The sequence below is a fragment of the Psammomys obesus genome, unplaced genomic scaffold (genome assembly GCF_907164565.1).
Source record: "Psammomys obesus unplaced genomic scaffold, mPsaObe1.curated_primary_1811, whole genome shotgun sequence".
Lineage (NCBI taxonomy): Eukaryota > Metazoa > Chordata > Mammalia > Rodentia > Muridae > Psammomys > Psammomys obesus.
Genome location: NW_026591816.1, coordinates 7513849 through 7527458, shown reverse-complemented (window position 1 = coordinate 7527458; position 13610 = coordinate 7513849). Strand labels below are relative to the sequence as shown.

Below are 13610 nucleotides of genomic sequence, written 5' to 3'. Positions count from 1 at the left end.
AACCTTCCAGGCCCGCTTCACTGACCATATCCCTCACTGGGATTGCAAACTGTCCTCTGCCAATGTCCTAGAGTATTCCAAGGCCAGAGAAGGGGAGGGAAAGGCTGCTCTGGCTCTGGGACAGCAGAGGGAGAACTGGGTATTCAGTAAATATTTGTTAAACCACTCAATACATGTGTGTCTGGCACCAGGGGGAAATGGAAAGATAAGCCCTGCTTTCCTCACATCTGCAGTCAGGTGGAAAGTCATGACGAAGGAGCTCCTGGAGTTACTGGAGCTTGTGAGGAAAGGCACGTTCCTTCTAGCACAGAGAGCTCCTTCACGTGGGTAAATTTCCTTCCAATAGGAAAAGTTTCTCCACATAGGGAGAGCTCCTTCCATTCAGGGTCGGTGTGGAGCAAGAGCAGTAGCTGGTGCATACTCTGCCCGCCCCAGTGCCCGTCTCTAGTCAGAAGGCCACAGGTTGATGGAAGGACTGAGGCCAGAGGGTGGAGTGTGCACGTGCTATGTGCCCCAAATACAACATTCCATTTATTGATGAGAAAACAGGTGTTAAGTGACTTGCCTGTTGAGAGAACCAGAATTCAGACCAGTGTTCAGAGACCAGCAGAATATAGGAAAAAGTGTGGAACAAATTAGAATAAGGACCAGAACCCAGTATGTCCTCTGGCGATATACCATAATCGAGGGACTTGGTGCATGCTCTGTAATCTTTGGGTGTGTGAATTTATCTGGATCCCTTCCTGCATCCAGCTCTCCTTAGCTTACAGGATGTGACTGAAATCATGTCATTGAAGCTGAGATCTTCTTGGGAGTCTGCTGAGAGCCATGTTTCTAGGAAAGCAGCCATTACTTAAGAAATACCTCTTAAGCAACGTGGATGATGGAGAAGTTGAGAAAAATTGGAGTTGTATGTGCTGAGCTCCGGGGCTGGGGCTGCAAGTGGACAGCCGCACTTGCAAACACTCACCCACGTCTATTCTTGGGCCTGGAACTGAAAGTCCTTTTTGATGACACAATCGGGCTGTGGTCTTCTCTCCTGACTCATTCACCCTGCTCAAGTCCTAACTCCCCACCCCTCTCTGCTATATCCCTGCCTTTTCAATGCTAGACCACCACCAAACTCCTCCCTCAGCTCCATAATTCCTCTCCTTGTGTTTGTCAGATTTGCTTCTGTCTTAGGGCTTTGAGCCTTTGGCCAGAGCTCCTCTGGAGGGCAGGAGGTTCTTCTGGGCCAAGCAGCACAAGGAACCTCTACCCTTCAGGGTCTTTGCTCTATGGTTGTTTTGGTTTGTTTGGATGGATGCAGTTTTTCTTTTTTCTTTTTTAGATTTATTTGTTCACTTTTATGTGCCTGTATATGCACCTGCATAAGTTTCTGTGCATCGTGTGTAGCTGCATACATGGAGCTAGTGGTATAGGCAGTTGTGAGCCCCCTGATAAAGGTGCTGGGAGCTACACCTAGGTTCCTTGAAGAGCAGCAAGTGTTCTTAGCCACCAAGCCAGCTCTCCAGCCTCTGTTTGGTGTTTGGTAAAAAGTCTCATGTCGGCCCCGCTAGCCTTGGAACTCACTATGGAGCCAAGGCTGGACTTAAACTCCCGACTCTCCTTCCCCCACCTCCTGAGTGCTGAGACTACATATAAATGTTTGGTATTGTGCTCAGCTTGCCCATCATGTGTACAAACTGTTCAGGTTTGTGGGGCAGGAATACTCAGCTTCTGTAGGCAAAGCCAAGGGCTTCAACTGAACCAGGTTACAGTACCCCATAGGTTCCTGGACAGTAAGGAAGGACGTCCACTCCCAGTATTCCCTCTCTGCGCAGCTTTGGAGTAATAGCCTGTGGCTGGGGATTGCTGGGGGTGGGGGGAGCGAAGGAATCTGAACTTTAAGAGAGATGAAAATAATGTGGTAGAGCGGGCTTGGGTAACAAAGGAGTTTTGCTTACGACTAATAATCTCCAGCTGCAAAAATACCAAAGGGGAGACCAGGCCTGCTGGAGACGTCAGTTCTCGCTAACTCCTCACTGGCCTGCTGAGTGGGACCCTGCTTGGCCTTTGGGGATGTGAGGGGAGCCCAGCCAAGGGCAGACACACGAGCACAAGGACTGTCAATATCCTTTCCCCAAAGTGGGAGGGAACACAACCCAGGAGAGAGGCTCTCACACAGGTGCCCCCATCTTGAGGCTTGGCCTGAGGATGGAGCTGCATCTGGGAGCAGAGCATCAGGTCCCTGCAGGCTCCTTCCTCTTTCCCTCTTGCCAAGGGTGGATGGGGGAGCAGGGCCAGGGTGTTGCCAGTCCTAGGGTTGGGCGGTGACTCAGGGAAGCCTGAGGAAGTTGCAGAGAAGGCCATTTGAGCCAGCTGGTGCTGGGAAAACAGATTTGACTGATGAATCTTGCATACATGCCAGCAGTCCCCAGACCCCTGCGGTGCCCACCAAGTAAAGGGCACACAGCCCTGTTGGTTTTCAGCTGCCCTGCTGGCTGCCTAGAGCTGCAGGAAGGTCTCTACTTTGGGACTTTAGTTTCCTTTGGAGGCGGCCCAGCTCCTTCATTTTAATCTGGTTTCTCTGTGGTAACCAAGTGTGTGGCGGCTTGGTTGCCTTAAACTATTGCACTGAGCTTTCTGTTCCTCATGATCATCTGCCCTGTTCTCCCAAGAAGTCTTGGGAGCCCAGAGGACAGAGCAGCTGGGTTTGGGAATGTGTCAGCACTTGGGGTAATACCTCATACCTCTGACCTCTTTCCCAGTCGTCTCAGGGTAGGGCTTACCAAATGGGACCTGAAGAGGAAACCATTTATGAGTCCTTCCAGTGACTACTTCCCCCGCCCCCTCCAGCCTCCAGTCCTGTGACTGTGAGTCAGTGGCCCTGGCCAGCCGACTTCCCTGGATGCCACGTTCCTGTTTCCTGTACCCTCTTTCACTATCTCACTATTAAGAAACAGCTCCTGGATCCCTGTGGGGAGACCAGGGGATTAGGATGAGTTGAGTGAGCTCATCATTATACCTGTAGCTGTGGGGCTGAGTAGGATAGTGTGGGAGAAACCTCAGCTACAGGCAAGTAGTAAAAAGATGTCTACTTGTTGAAATGCTGCAGATACAAGTCTCTGCCTTAGGACTATCCCAGCCTGCAAGCTGCATCACTTCCGAGGGTGTATTTGAAAGGGGTCAGTGAGGGGCATGGAAGCCAGGATTATGTTGGGAAGGAGGCCAGCAGTTGTCCTTGTCCCCATATTTTCAACACCCTTGCCTCACCCTCCTCCTTCATGGCTTAGACTGACTGTGGTAGCTGCTCTGCCCTGTCCAGAAGCTCCTCTTCCTGTTTCTCCTGGTTTATCTTAAGGGTTTTATTTTCACCTTCCTCCTGGCTCTTCCTACCATGCTTCTCATATGTTTCTCATTCCTCCTGTGCTTCTTTGGGATGTGATGGAATTGCAGAATAACACAAAAGAAACAGGGATGTGAGGGCAAGAAGGGGCAGTTCAACTCACGTGACTGAATCTCAACCCTGTTCCATCAATCTTGTGTCATGCTGTATGGACTTAATACTTTGAAATATTTTTCTCCAAGCTGAGTTCATTTATCAACATTCTGCTTTCCAGTTTTTTGTTTTTTGTTTTTTTTTAAATTTAATGCAACACGTACAGCTTCTAGCCAGTGCTTCTTGCTAGTATGAAATAATTAGACTTACCATGTAAAACGAATGTAAGTCAGGCCCAAACCAAAGATATGTGCTGCTTTGGGTGCTCTTATCTCAAGTAAAAGCAGATCAAAAAAGAAAATATTGGGGTGACCTGATAGGCCTATCCTCCTGCCTCTTGTCACTATAAGATAGCCCTTTCCTGTTGAAGGCAGCATTAGAATTGGAATAGCCTGTCGGTCAGCCAGCCAGTCAGCGATGTTTACCTAGTCCCTCCTGTTTATGACAATCCTGTGCCCAGGATGGGGGCTGGGGGCGGGGTTGGGCGTTGAGTATATTCTGAGACTGCTATTTGGAGAGACCAGATACTTGGAAACACAAAGATTATCAAAGCGTGACTCTGCCAGCGACACCCACAGGAGCTCCAGGGAAGGTGGCTTCAGCTGGCTGGGGGAGGATTAGGTCCCAGGAAGGCGAGCTCACAGGAGGCTCGGGCACCTGTGGGAGGGCCTATCTCACATAGCTGTTCATTCATCCTCCAGACGTGGAGCAGATGGCTATCGACTGGCTGACAGGAAACTTCTACTTTGTGGATGACATTGATGACAGGATCTTCGTCTGCAACCGAAATGGGGACACCTGTGTCACTTTGCTAGACCTGGAGCTCTACAATCCCAAAGGCATCGCCCTGGACCCTGCCATGGGGTGAGACAGGCAGACAGGGTTCTGACTCCAGTGGGGAAGAAGGGTCCAAGTGCCTGCACCCCATCTAACGCGTGTACACCCACAGGAAGGTTTTCTTCACTGACTATGGGCAGATCCCGAAGGTGGAGCGCTGTGACATGGATGGGCAGAACCGCACCAAGCTGGTCGACAGCAAGATCGTATTTCCACACGGCATCACCCTGGACCTGGTCAGCCGCCTCGTCTACTGGGCAGATGCCTATCTAGACTACATTGAAGTGGTAGACTATGAGGGCAAGGGCCGGCAGACCATCATTCAAGGCATCCTGGTGAGAGAGATTTTGTCTGAGGTTATTCAGGGGAACCATTAACCAGAGTCTTTTGGTGAGGGGGAGACCTTTGAGGTAGAATTGATCCCCGGGCTCTTGGGAAGGTGGATAGTAAGAGCAGAATCAGCCCATGTCTTCTGGTAGCAGGTGGGGCCAGCAGGAATGTGTCACAGAAGATTATGGCTTCTAAATCTCATGGGAACAGTCACTTAAGACACCTTTTACTTCCTTCTTTTTATTCGATGTTTAAAATAACTCCCAGGGGATGAACAGGCAGTTGGCAAAAGCGGGGTTCAAAGATGTTTGGTCACTTGCCAGAGGTTGCACAACTGGCCAGCAGCCTGTGAACCCAGGCAGGAAGTCTTGGGGCTCAATGGTAGAAGCTACTTTCTGGAGTCGCCTGAGTGTGCAGCTGTCCTTGGGGCTTCGTCTGGAACTCTCTGGTTCTCACCTTGAAAGCCTCACAGCAAACCCTTAAGTGTGTACTCAGTCCCTGCAAAGCTGCAGTCAGCCTGAGCATTCTTGGTGGACAGAGAGGTTAGGGTCCAAGTGTAGGTCATCTGATGGTCGTCAGAGTGTCTGTCTGCAAGTGTCTGACTGCAGGGAGCTTAATTCTGTGAAGGACGTTTTTCCTATCCTCAGTGGGTGGGATGGTCCACTGATAAGCACACTGGGTGCTGGACAGTAGTGTCACCATACAGGCAAAATACAGAAGGGAATAATATCTCTTAGAAAACTCCACAAGTTCTTTAAAGAGGTGCTTTGTGAAGGATGAGTAGGACATTGACATACAGAAGTTTTCCCGAACAGAGACAAGAATTTAGCATCAAGTTAAGTAAAACTGGAGCATGAAACTGGAAAGATGATGGCCCTGGGGTGGCAACCACAGGCCTGTTGGGGTGAAGGAAACATCCCCTTCATGTTGTTGACCAACCCTGCCTGCTCTCTCAGATTGAGCACCTGTATGGCCTGACTGTGTTTGAGAACTATCTCTACGCCACCAACTCAGACAACGCCAACAGCCAGCAGAAGACGAGTGTGATCCGGGTGAACCGCTTCAACAGCACTGAGTACCAGGTTGTCACCCGTGTGGACAAAGGAGGCGCCCTGCACATTTACCACCAGCGGCGCCAGCCCCGAGGTAAGCAGGCTCTGTGGCACCCCCAGAGCTGGCATCTCCCCGACAGGACCGCAAGTTCAGGTTCACAGCTCTTCTGAGAATCCTTTACCCTTTCATATCAAGAGTGCTTCTAGGCACCTGTCCCATGCCACCAAGCCTGGCTTCTCCTCCTGGATGCCCTGGCCCTTCTGTGTCCTCAGTTCCTTCCTGCCCAGAGTGCTGACAGGTATCTTTCTGCCTCCAGTGCGGAGTCATGCCTGTGAGAACGACCAGTATGGGAAGCCAGGTGGCTGCTCCGACATCTGCTTGCTGGCCAACAGCCACAAGGCGAGAACCTGCAGGTGCCGGTCCGGCTTCAGCCTGGGGAGTGACGGGAAGTCCTGCAAGAGTGAGTGGCAGGGAGGATTGAGCGGGTGGGCCAGCTGGTCATAGGGGTGAGTCCAAAGATGTACTCGCACACCACTGCCTCTTCCGAGATGCAGAGAAACAAAGGGCAAAGATATAAGGGACCCACAGCCAAGAGCAGCACTGTTCCTACCATCTATTCATTCAGAGTATTTAGCAAACATACACTGGGTGTTTGACACTGTTCTGGCAATGAAGGGTGGGTGAGGGAAACAAAACAGAAGCGAGGGCCTGCCTGAGGATGTGATATCTAAGCCAAGCTCTCCAAGTTGAAGTAAGGTAGCCAGTTACTTGACCACCTGAGAGCAGAATATTTCTGGATGAGGTAACTTACAGTTCAAAGGCCAGTGTAGGGCATGGTGTGCTGAGACCAGTGGGATCGAATGACATGGGTGAAGAGAGATGGAGATAATTTATCTCTGGGATGAGAAGCTTATGGCGTTGTGGAGAGAAATGGCATGATTGGGTTCATACAGTGTAAGCTTGTGCTATGCCAGGCAGAAGCTGGGCAGCAGGAAGAGGCCAGGAGGCTATTTCCGTGGTGTGGGTAAGGCTACCCATGTGGTTTAGGCTAGGGTGGTGGCAGAGGACATGGAAAGTGACCAGATTTCAAGATATTTTGAAAGTGCTCCTTTTAGGTCCCCAAATTTTAGTACAGAATAGTAATCATTAAAGTAAAAACAAGCCACCCTCCCCCAACTTCCCATCCTAAACTGCTCATGTCAAATCCCCAGGGCACACTGGCCCTAGGACCAGAGTGGAGTGTGTTACTCTGTTTCCTCTGACTGACTCAGAGCCCTGTCTGCTCCATGTCTCTTGACCCAGAACAGAAAACAGACCCCTCAGACTCAGACGCCAAGCTGATGCCCATGTGTGCATGTGCACATGTGTGTGTGTGTGTGTGTGTGTGTGTGTGTGTGTGTGTGTGTAACTTTGTCCCCTATGTGCCTGCCCTAGAGCCTGAGCATGAACTGTTCCTCGTGTATGGCAAGGGCCGGCCAGGCATCATCAGAGGCATGGACATGGGGGCCAAGGTTCCAGATGAGCACATGATCCCCATTGAGAACCTTATGAATCCACGGGCCCTGGACTTCCACGCTGAGACCGGCTTCATCTACTTTGCTGACACCACCAGCTACCTCATTGGCCGCCAGAAAATCGATGGCACTGAGAGAGAGACTATCCTGAAGGATGGTGAGGGGATTGGGAGTGGGAGATGTGTGAGAAGTGCTCCTGAGGGGAGTGGCGCCTAGAACAGGAAGACATCAGAGGCTTATATTTCTCCCTCACAGCATGAGGAGTCCTCTGCAGACTAGCTGGCTGGGCTGGTTGGCATGGAGATGAGGGGATAGACAGGTTGACCCCTGTGTGACCCCCTTCTTGGCTGAGCCAAAAAGAGTCAGGAGGATGGATGGGTTAGGCAGTGTGAGCTGCCTTTGCCAGCCCTTGGGAAAACTCAGGGTCTCACTGCCATTGGCTCAGAGCCCTGGAGCTGTGTGCAGCATACAGCCAGGAGAGGCCCTGAATCAGAGCTGGGCCTGCCAGGTCAGACAGGGCCCATCCACAAATGTAAATGCGCATAGTGTATGCAGCTAGATCTCATGGCCGTGGAAGCCCGCACCTTTATGTGGCCTGAGAAAACTGTATCTGTTAAGTCCAGTTAGTCTCTTTCTCTGGCCTACTTTGCAAGCCCAGTGTGCAGTAGCATTAGAGCCATCCCCGTGGAGGCTTCAGGGCTGTGTGCATTTTGCCTCACTTCTGTTTTTGGGTCTCCAGGATCTGGTTCCCTAACCAGTCAATTTGACTAATGCGCCTTGCTCCCCACTCTCCATTCAGCTCAGAGAACCTCAGCGGTCACCAATCATGAGACTGTGTAGAAATCAAGGGTAACTCCTGGTCAGGAAGAGGTTGGGGTTCCCTATATAAGGGAACTGCTATTTAAGGGATACTTGAGATGAAGCCTTTGGCTAAGGGAAAAAATTGCTTCCTAATTTATTCATTTTGTGAGCTCAGGGTTTTGAGGCCTAGGATGTGGCGTCACACTTGTTCAGGGAGCCGGTCTGTATTGCCTCAGCTGTCCACCTAAGCACAGGCCCAGACACGCCCTTATTCGAGGGCCCACACGAGCTGCATAGTTTCCTGACTGCCCCATGCTGTTTTCAGAGACCGACTCAGCACAAATGTGGCAACCTAAAGGTGTTCTCCATACCTCCCCAGCCTCCCTCCCCTGCCTGCCTACCATTCAGGGCGCCACGTGCCTCCTGCTCCCCTTACCTAGCCACCATCTCTTAATGTTAGGGTCACCCTTATTACCCTCTCTGCCCCCTCTCAGGCATTCACAACGTGGAGGGCGTAGCCGTGGACTGGATGGGCGACAATCTTTACTGGACCGATGACGGCCCCAAGAAGACCATTAGTGTGGCTAGGCTGGAGAAAGCCGCCCAGACTCGAAAGACTCTAATTGAGGGCAAGATGACACACCCCAGGGCCATTGTAGTGGATCCACTCAATGGGTGAGTCTGCCCAGGCCTTGGGGTTGCGGGCAGCGGGAGCATGCGCATCTCAGAGAACTGGGGAGGGAGACAGCAAAGAAGGGGTGGCTGAGGCAGGCTGGCCACTGAGGCAGGAGTGGGAGGCTGGAAAGTGAGCAGGTGTCTGCCAATCTTAAGGGACGAGAATGAAGCCATAACACATACCCAGAAGTTAGCTTTTGCCCCTCCTGGTAGGAAGCTCTCTCCTGGTTCCCCTTGGCCCTGAGCCTCCCTAGCCTTTGGGTCTGCCCAGTGCTTGTTTACCCATAGCTGCACCTATCTTCCCATACCCAGCACTTTCCTCCCGATTATTTGCTGTCTGGAACTCCCAGATACCAGCAGATTTGGTTTCTTGTCAGCATCGAGTCTCTAAGAAGCCGCTTTTAATGTTCCTCCTGATTTTATCACTCTCTGACATGACCTTCATGAACAACTTGTTTCTCGTAGGATGGTCTTACGGGGGGGGGGGGTGACCTCCTGAGGGGTGGGAAAGCTTGGTGTCTGGTACATCCTTGGAAGTAGCCAGAAGCAAGCCCGCTTAGGCAGGCGTTCATCGTGTATTTGCTAATTGCAACATGAAGTTCAGGGATGAATGGCTCAGAGAGGCCCATGGGAAGGGTTCTAGGTACCACCTAATGGCTGGAATCACAACAGAAGCTGTTGATGGCAAGGGTGACCCATGTGGTGCTGACCAGTCACTGCCCACAGGTGGATGTACTGGACAGACTGGGAGGAAGACCCCAAGGACAGCCGGCGAGGGCGGCTGGAGAGGGCATGGATGGACGGCTCACACAGAGATATCTTTGTCACCTCCAAGACTGTGCTTTGGCCCAATGGGTTGAGCCTGGATATCCCAGCTGGACGCTTATACTGGGTGGATGCTTTCTATGACCGAATTGAGACCATACTGCTCAACGGCACAGACCGGAAGGTGGGCAGGCATGTGTGCATTGTTAAGCCCCATTTCTGGGCAGGAAACTCCATGAGAATGGAGATGTCTGTGTGTCTGGGTCTGTACTTCTTACATGTGTGCTCCTGGCTCTGTAAGTATGTGCATCTGTGTGTCATCCATATTGTCTGTTTGAGGGTGTCTATCTATATCTGACTGCCCACGTGGCACGCCTGTGTGCTCCTCTGTGTGTGTGCACACACATGCTTCAGCGTAGGCACTGACGTGTGAAGTGCCTGGGAGCAGCATATGTGCATGTTTGTTCATGTGGGTGCTTTTCTACTTCATAAGTTGTGTTTGTGTTTAGGCATGTGGACCAAACTCTGTCTTGGAGTGGTAGGCCCTTCGCAGTACAGCTCCTGGCCAGCTCTGTGGTCTGTGTCTCCTCCCACTCTCCATGCCCCAACCCTCTCTGAACAGCAGCACTAGACAGCTTGTCGTTCCTAGCACATCATATGACCCTGCTCTGAGCCTTTGCTTGCTGGGAATCTACCCAGCTCCTCTTTGGTCACTTTCTCTTGTCATCTCCAGGTCCCTCTTTCCCCACATTACCTACATATGCCCTCCACAGACAATGGGTACTCAAGGACTAACCTATTCTCTTAGAACTCACCACAGCTTGGCCCTTAATAGATCCCAGTAAATGTTTATTAGGTGGAGAAATGAATAGCTGAATGCTGGCTGGGATGTGTGTGTGTGTGTGTGTGTGTGTGTGTGTGTGTGTGTGTGTGTTTGGGAGATAAATGAATGTGAATGGCCTCATGAGAGGACAGTATGGAGAGAGTCCTTTCTGAGTCACCTGTAGGAGGCAGCATTACTGGGACCCCTAGGTACTTGCCCCATCTCCTCAAAAACATCCTCTCTATTCCTAGATTGTCTATGAGGGTCCTGAACTGAATCATGCCTTTGGCCTGTGTCATCATGGCAACTACCTCTTCTGGACGGAGTATCGGAGCGGCAGCGTTTACCGCTTGGAACGGGGCGCAGCGGGTGTGCCCCCTACTGTGACCCTTCTGCGCAGCGAGCGGCCTCCTATCTTTGAGATCCGAATGTATGATGCGCAGCAGCAGCAAGGTAGTCCTGGTGCAGGCTGGGGACAGTGGGTTGAAGGATGGGATCCCAGGCTCTGATATCTAAGACTTCTGAGAAGTTCTCTGACTCTGTTCCCTATTCCCTTCTTGTCCCACGTCTGTGTTCTCTCTCTCTCTTTCAACACAATCTCCTCTCCTGACTTCCTCTTACATCTCCTCATTTTATGTGCTTCCTTTCCTAATTCTGCTGCCCCATTCCTGCCCTCCCCTCTCCTGCAGTGGGTACCAATAAATGCCGGGTCAATAATGGAGGCTGCAGCAGCCTGTGCCTCGCCACCCCTGGGAGTCGCCAGTGTGCCTGCGCTGAGGACCAGGTGTTAGACACAGACGGTGTCACATGCTTGGGTATGAGGGGCCTGGCTGGGGACAAGGATGGGAAGGTAGCCCTAGCAGGAGGATCCCATGTAGAGGGCATGGGAGTGCCTGGTCTCAGTCTGAGATAAAGGAGGCAAAGAAGGACCCTGTGGGGCTGACAGGGAGCAAGGGATGGGGTTTAGGGAAGGCTATGGGGCTAATTTAGGGAAGGCAGATTGGGGGTGGGCAAACTTGAAAGGGTATGAAGATCAGGGCAAATGAATGAGGGACTGGACAGCCGTATAAGGAGGGAACTATTCTTAACTCCTTTTAATGTTAATTCATTGTTATTAGACTAAAATAACTATAGCTCAAAATACTATAGGCTGGGTATGGTGATACTATTTCCTTAATCTCAGTAACTCAGGAGGCAGAGACAGGTGGATCTCTTGTGAGTTTAAGCCCAGCCTGGTCTGCCTGGCGAGTTCCAGGTTAGCCAGGGCTGCACAGGGAGACACTGTCTTTTTTGTTGTTTCCAGATGAGGTTTCTCTTTGCATCCCTGGCTGTCCTTGAACTCTACAGACCTCAAACCCAGCGATGACCCTGCCTCTGCCTCTCAAGTGCTGGGACTAACAGTGTGCACCACCACCAGGCTTGAGACCCTGTCTTTAAAAAAAAAAAATGAAATGAGCAAAATGCTTTGAATTAGCTAGGTAAGGTTTATAGGCCTATAGTCCCCACAATGAGAAGGCTGAGGGCTGAGGCAGGAAGATTGCAAGTTCCAGGTCACACAGAGGCCCTATCAAAAAAAAAAAAAAAAAAAAAAAAAATATATATATATATATATATATATATATTTATATATATATATTTAAGGGAAATTAGGAGAAAAGCCAGTGAACACCACTATAATGCTGTGCTAAGTCGTGCAGGGCACCTTCTTCGCTGGATGCACACTTCGTACATGGCGGTCACTGTGGGTGTTTGTGCATCCTCCGCTTCTTGGGGCTCTTCCCCATCACAGATTCTCTGTATTACCTGTATTCACTTATTTTCCAGTGCTGGGGAATCAATCCAGTCCCTCACATACACTAAAAAGTCACTCTACCACGGGGCTACACCCTCAACTCCTTCCGTTTGTGACTTTATTTGCTTTTATTCTATGTATATGGGTGTTTGCCTGCATGTATGTCTATGTATGTCTATGCTCCATGCACATGTGGTGCCCATGGTGGCCAGAAGACCACATCAGATTTCCTGGAACTAGATTTGCACCCTGTGGGTGCTGGGGGTAAAACCTGAGTTGCTCTTGACTGCTGAGCCCTCTCTCCAGCCCCTAAGTCCATAATTTTTAAATCGCCTCAATTTTCTAAATACAGGAAGGGTTCTAGGGATGTTGGTCTACTGGTAAGGCCTTAGGGCTGATTCTCGGCCCTCACAGTTAAGGGAGAATAAAAGTGGATACTCATTGTAAAAATGAGTAAGCAAATGCACACTGTAAAAAAATAGAAAGGATGCACAAACACCCGTTCTGCCGGCCCTAGATGCCATTTTAGGGGGCATTCTTCCAAACACTTCTCTGCACATTTATCTCCACGTAACAGGAGTCCTGCTGGATGCGCGCTTCTGTCTCTTATTAGTGTATCATGAATACATTTGCAATATTTCTAATGGACAAAGTACCATTTGACAAATGTCCCTTCATCTACTCAACCATTTCTCTACTGTTGCATGTTATTTTCAGGTTTTTGTTTTTTGTTTTTTTTTTTAAATTATCACAGCCAATATTCACTGAGTATTGACTATGTACTGTTTTAAGCATTTCCCACGTCTCTATGGGGACAGCATTTTTATTTACATGTGAAGAAACTGAGGCTGAAAGTCTAACCTCAGAGCCTATTTTCTACATTTCTCACCTACTTACCCTTTCCTATAGCTGGAATAATTTTATCACAGTCCTAGGAGTGAAAAGGGGGTCAGTAGCTGGGCGTGGTGGTACAGCATTTAGGAGGTAGAGGCAGGTGGATCTCTGTGAGTTCCAGGCCAACCTGGCCTACAGAGATAGTTCAAGCCAGCTAAGGCTACATAGTGAGATCTTCTCTCAAAAACTAAAATAAAAGAAAAAAGGGTCAGTGAAGTCCAGTGTGTAGCTGGGAGCAAGACTGAGGTCGGTGGAGATTGGGTGAGGGGCCAGGGTAACAGAATTGTCTTTGTGGACATTGACATCATTAAGAATGGAGGCAGGAATGATTGTAGAGACTGTAACAGTAGATCAGGAGCAGAGAGAACATCCTTATCCACGACAGGGTGTGGTGGAGAAGGTCAACACTGGTTTGAATGAGGGGGAAGAAGAGCCAAAAAGCAGCTGTGTGGAGCAAGAAACATGCATACCAACTTCTAGGCCCAGTGGTTCACAGAGCAGAGGTTCACTCATGGGACCCTGGAGAGCTTAGAAGTTGGCTGAGCAAAGGGAGTGCAAAGCTCAGGTGACTGACATGGCTCGGCTCCAGGTTGCCAGTGACATAGGCAGAGGTCTACTTAGACCATGAGGCAGACAGTGATGGTT

General features: G+C 50.2%; 1 protein-coding gene across 1 annotated transcript in view; it reads left to right on the top strand.

The window, feature by feature from the left end:
* The window catches only part of Lrp1 (LDL receptor related protein 1), a 77573-nt gene that overhangs the window by 20348 nt on the left and 43615 nt on the right, over positions 1-13610 (top strand). Inside the window, exons 7-15 of the mRNA XM_055611970.1 lie at positions 4183-4345; positions 4431-4653; positions 5605-5794; positions 6018-6161; positions 7136-7372; positions 8511-8691; positions 9418-9640; positions 10531-10732; positions 10969-11094. Of these exons, the coding sequence (XP_055467945.1) occupies positions 4183-4345; positions 4431-4653; positions 5605-5794; positions 6018-6161; positions 7136-7372; positions 8511-8691; positions 9418-9640; positions 10531-10732; positions 10969-11094 (1689 nt within the window). The remainder of the gene's footprint in view (positions 1-4182; positions 4346-4430; positions 4654-5604; positions 5795-6017; positions 6162-7135; positions 7373-8510; positions 8692-9417; positions 9641-10530; positions 10733-10968; positions 11095-13610) is intronic.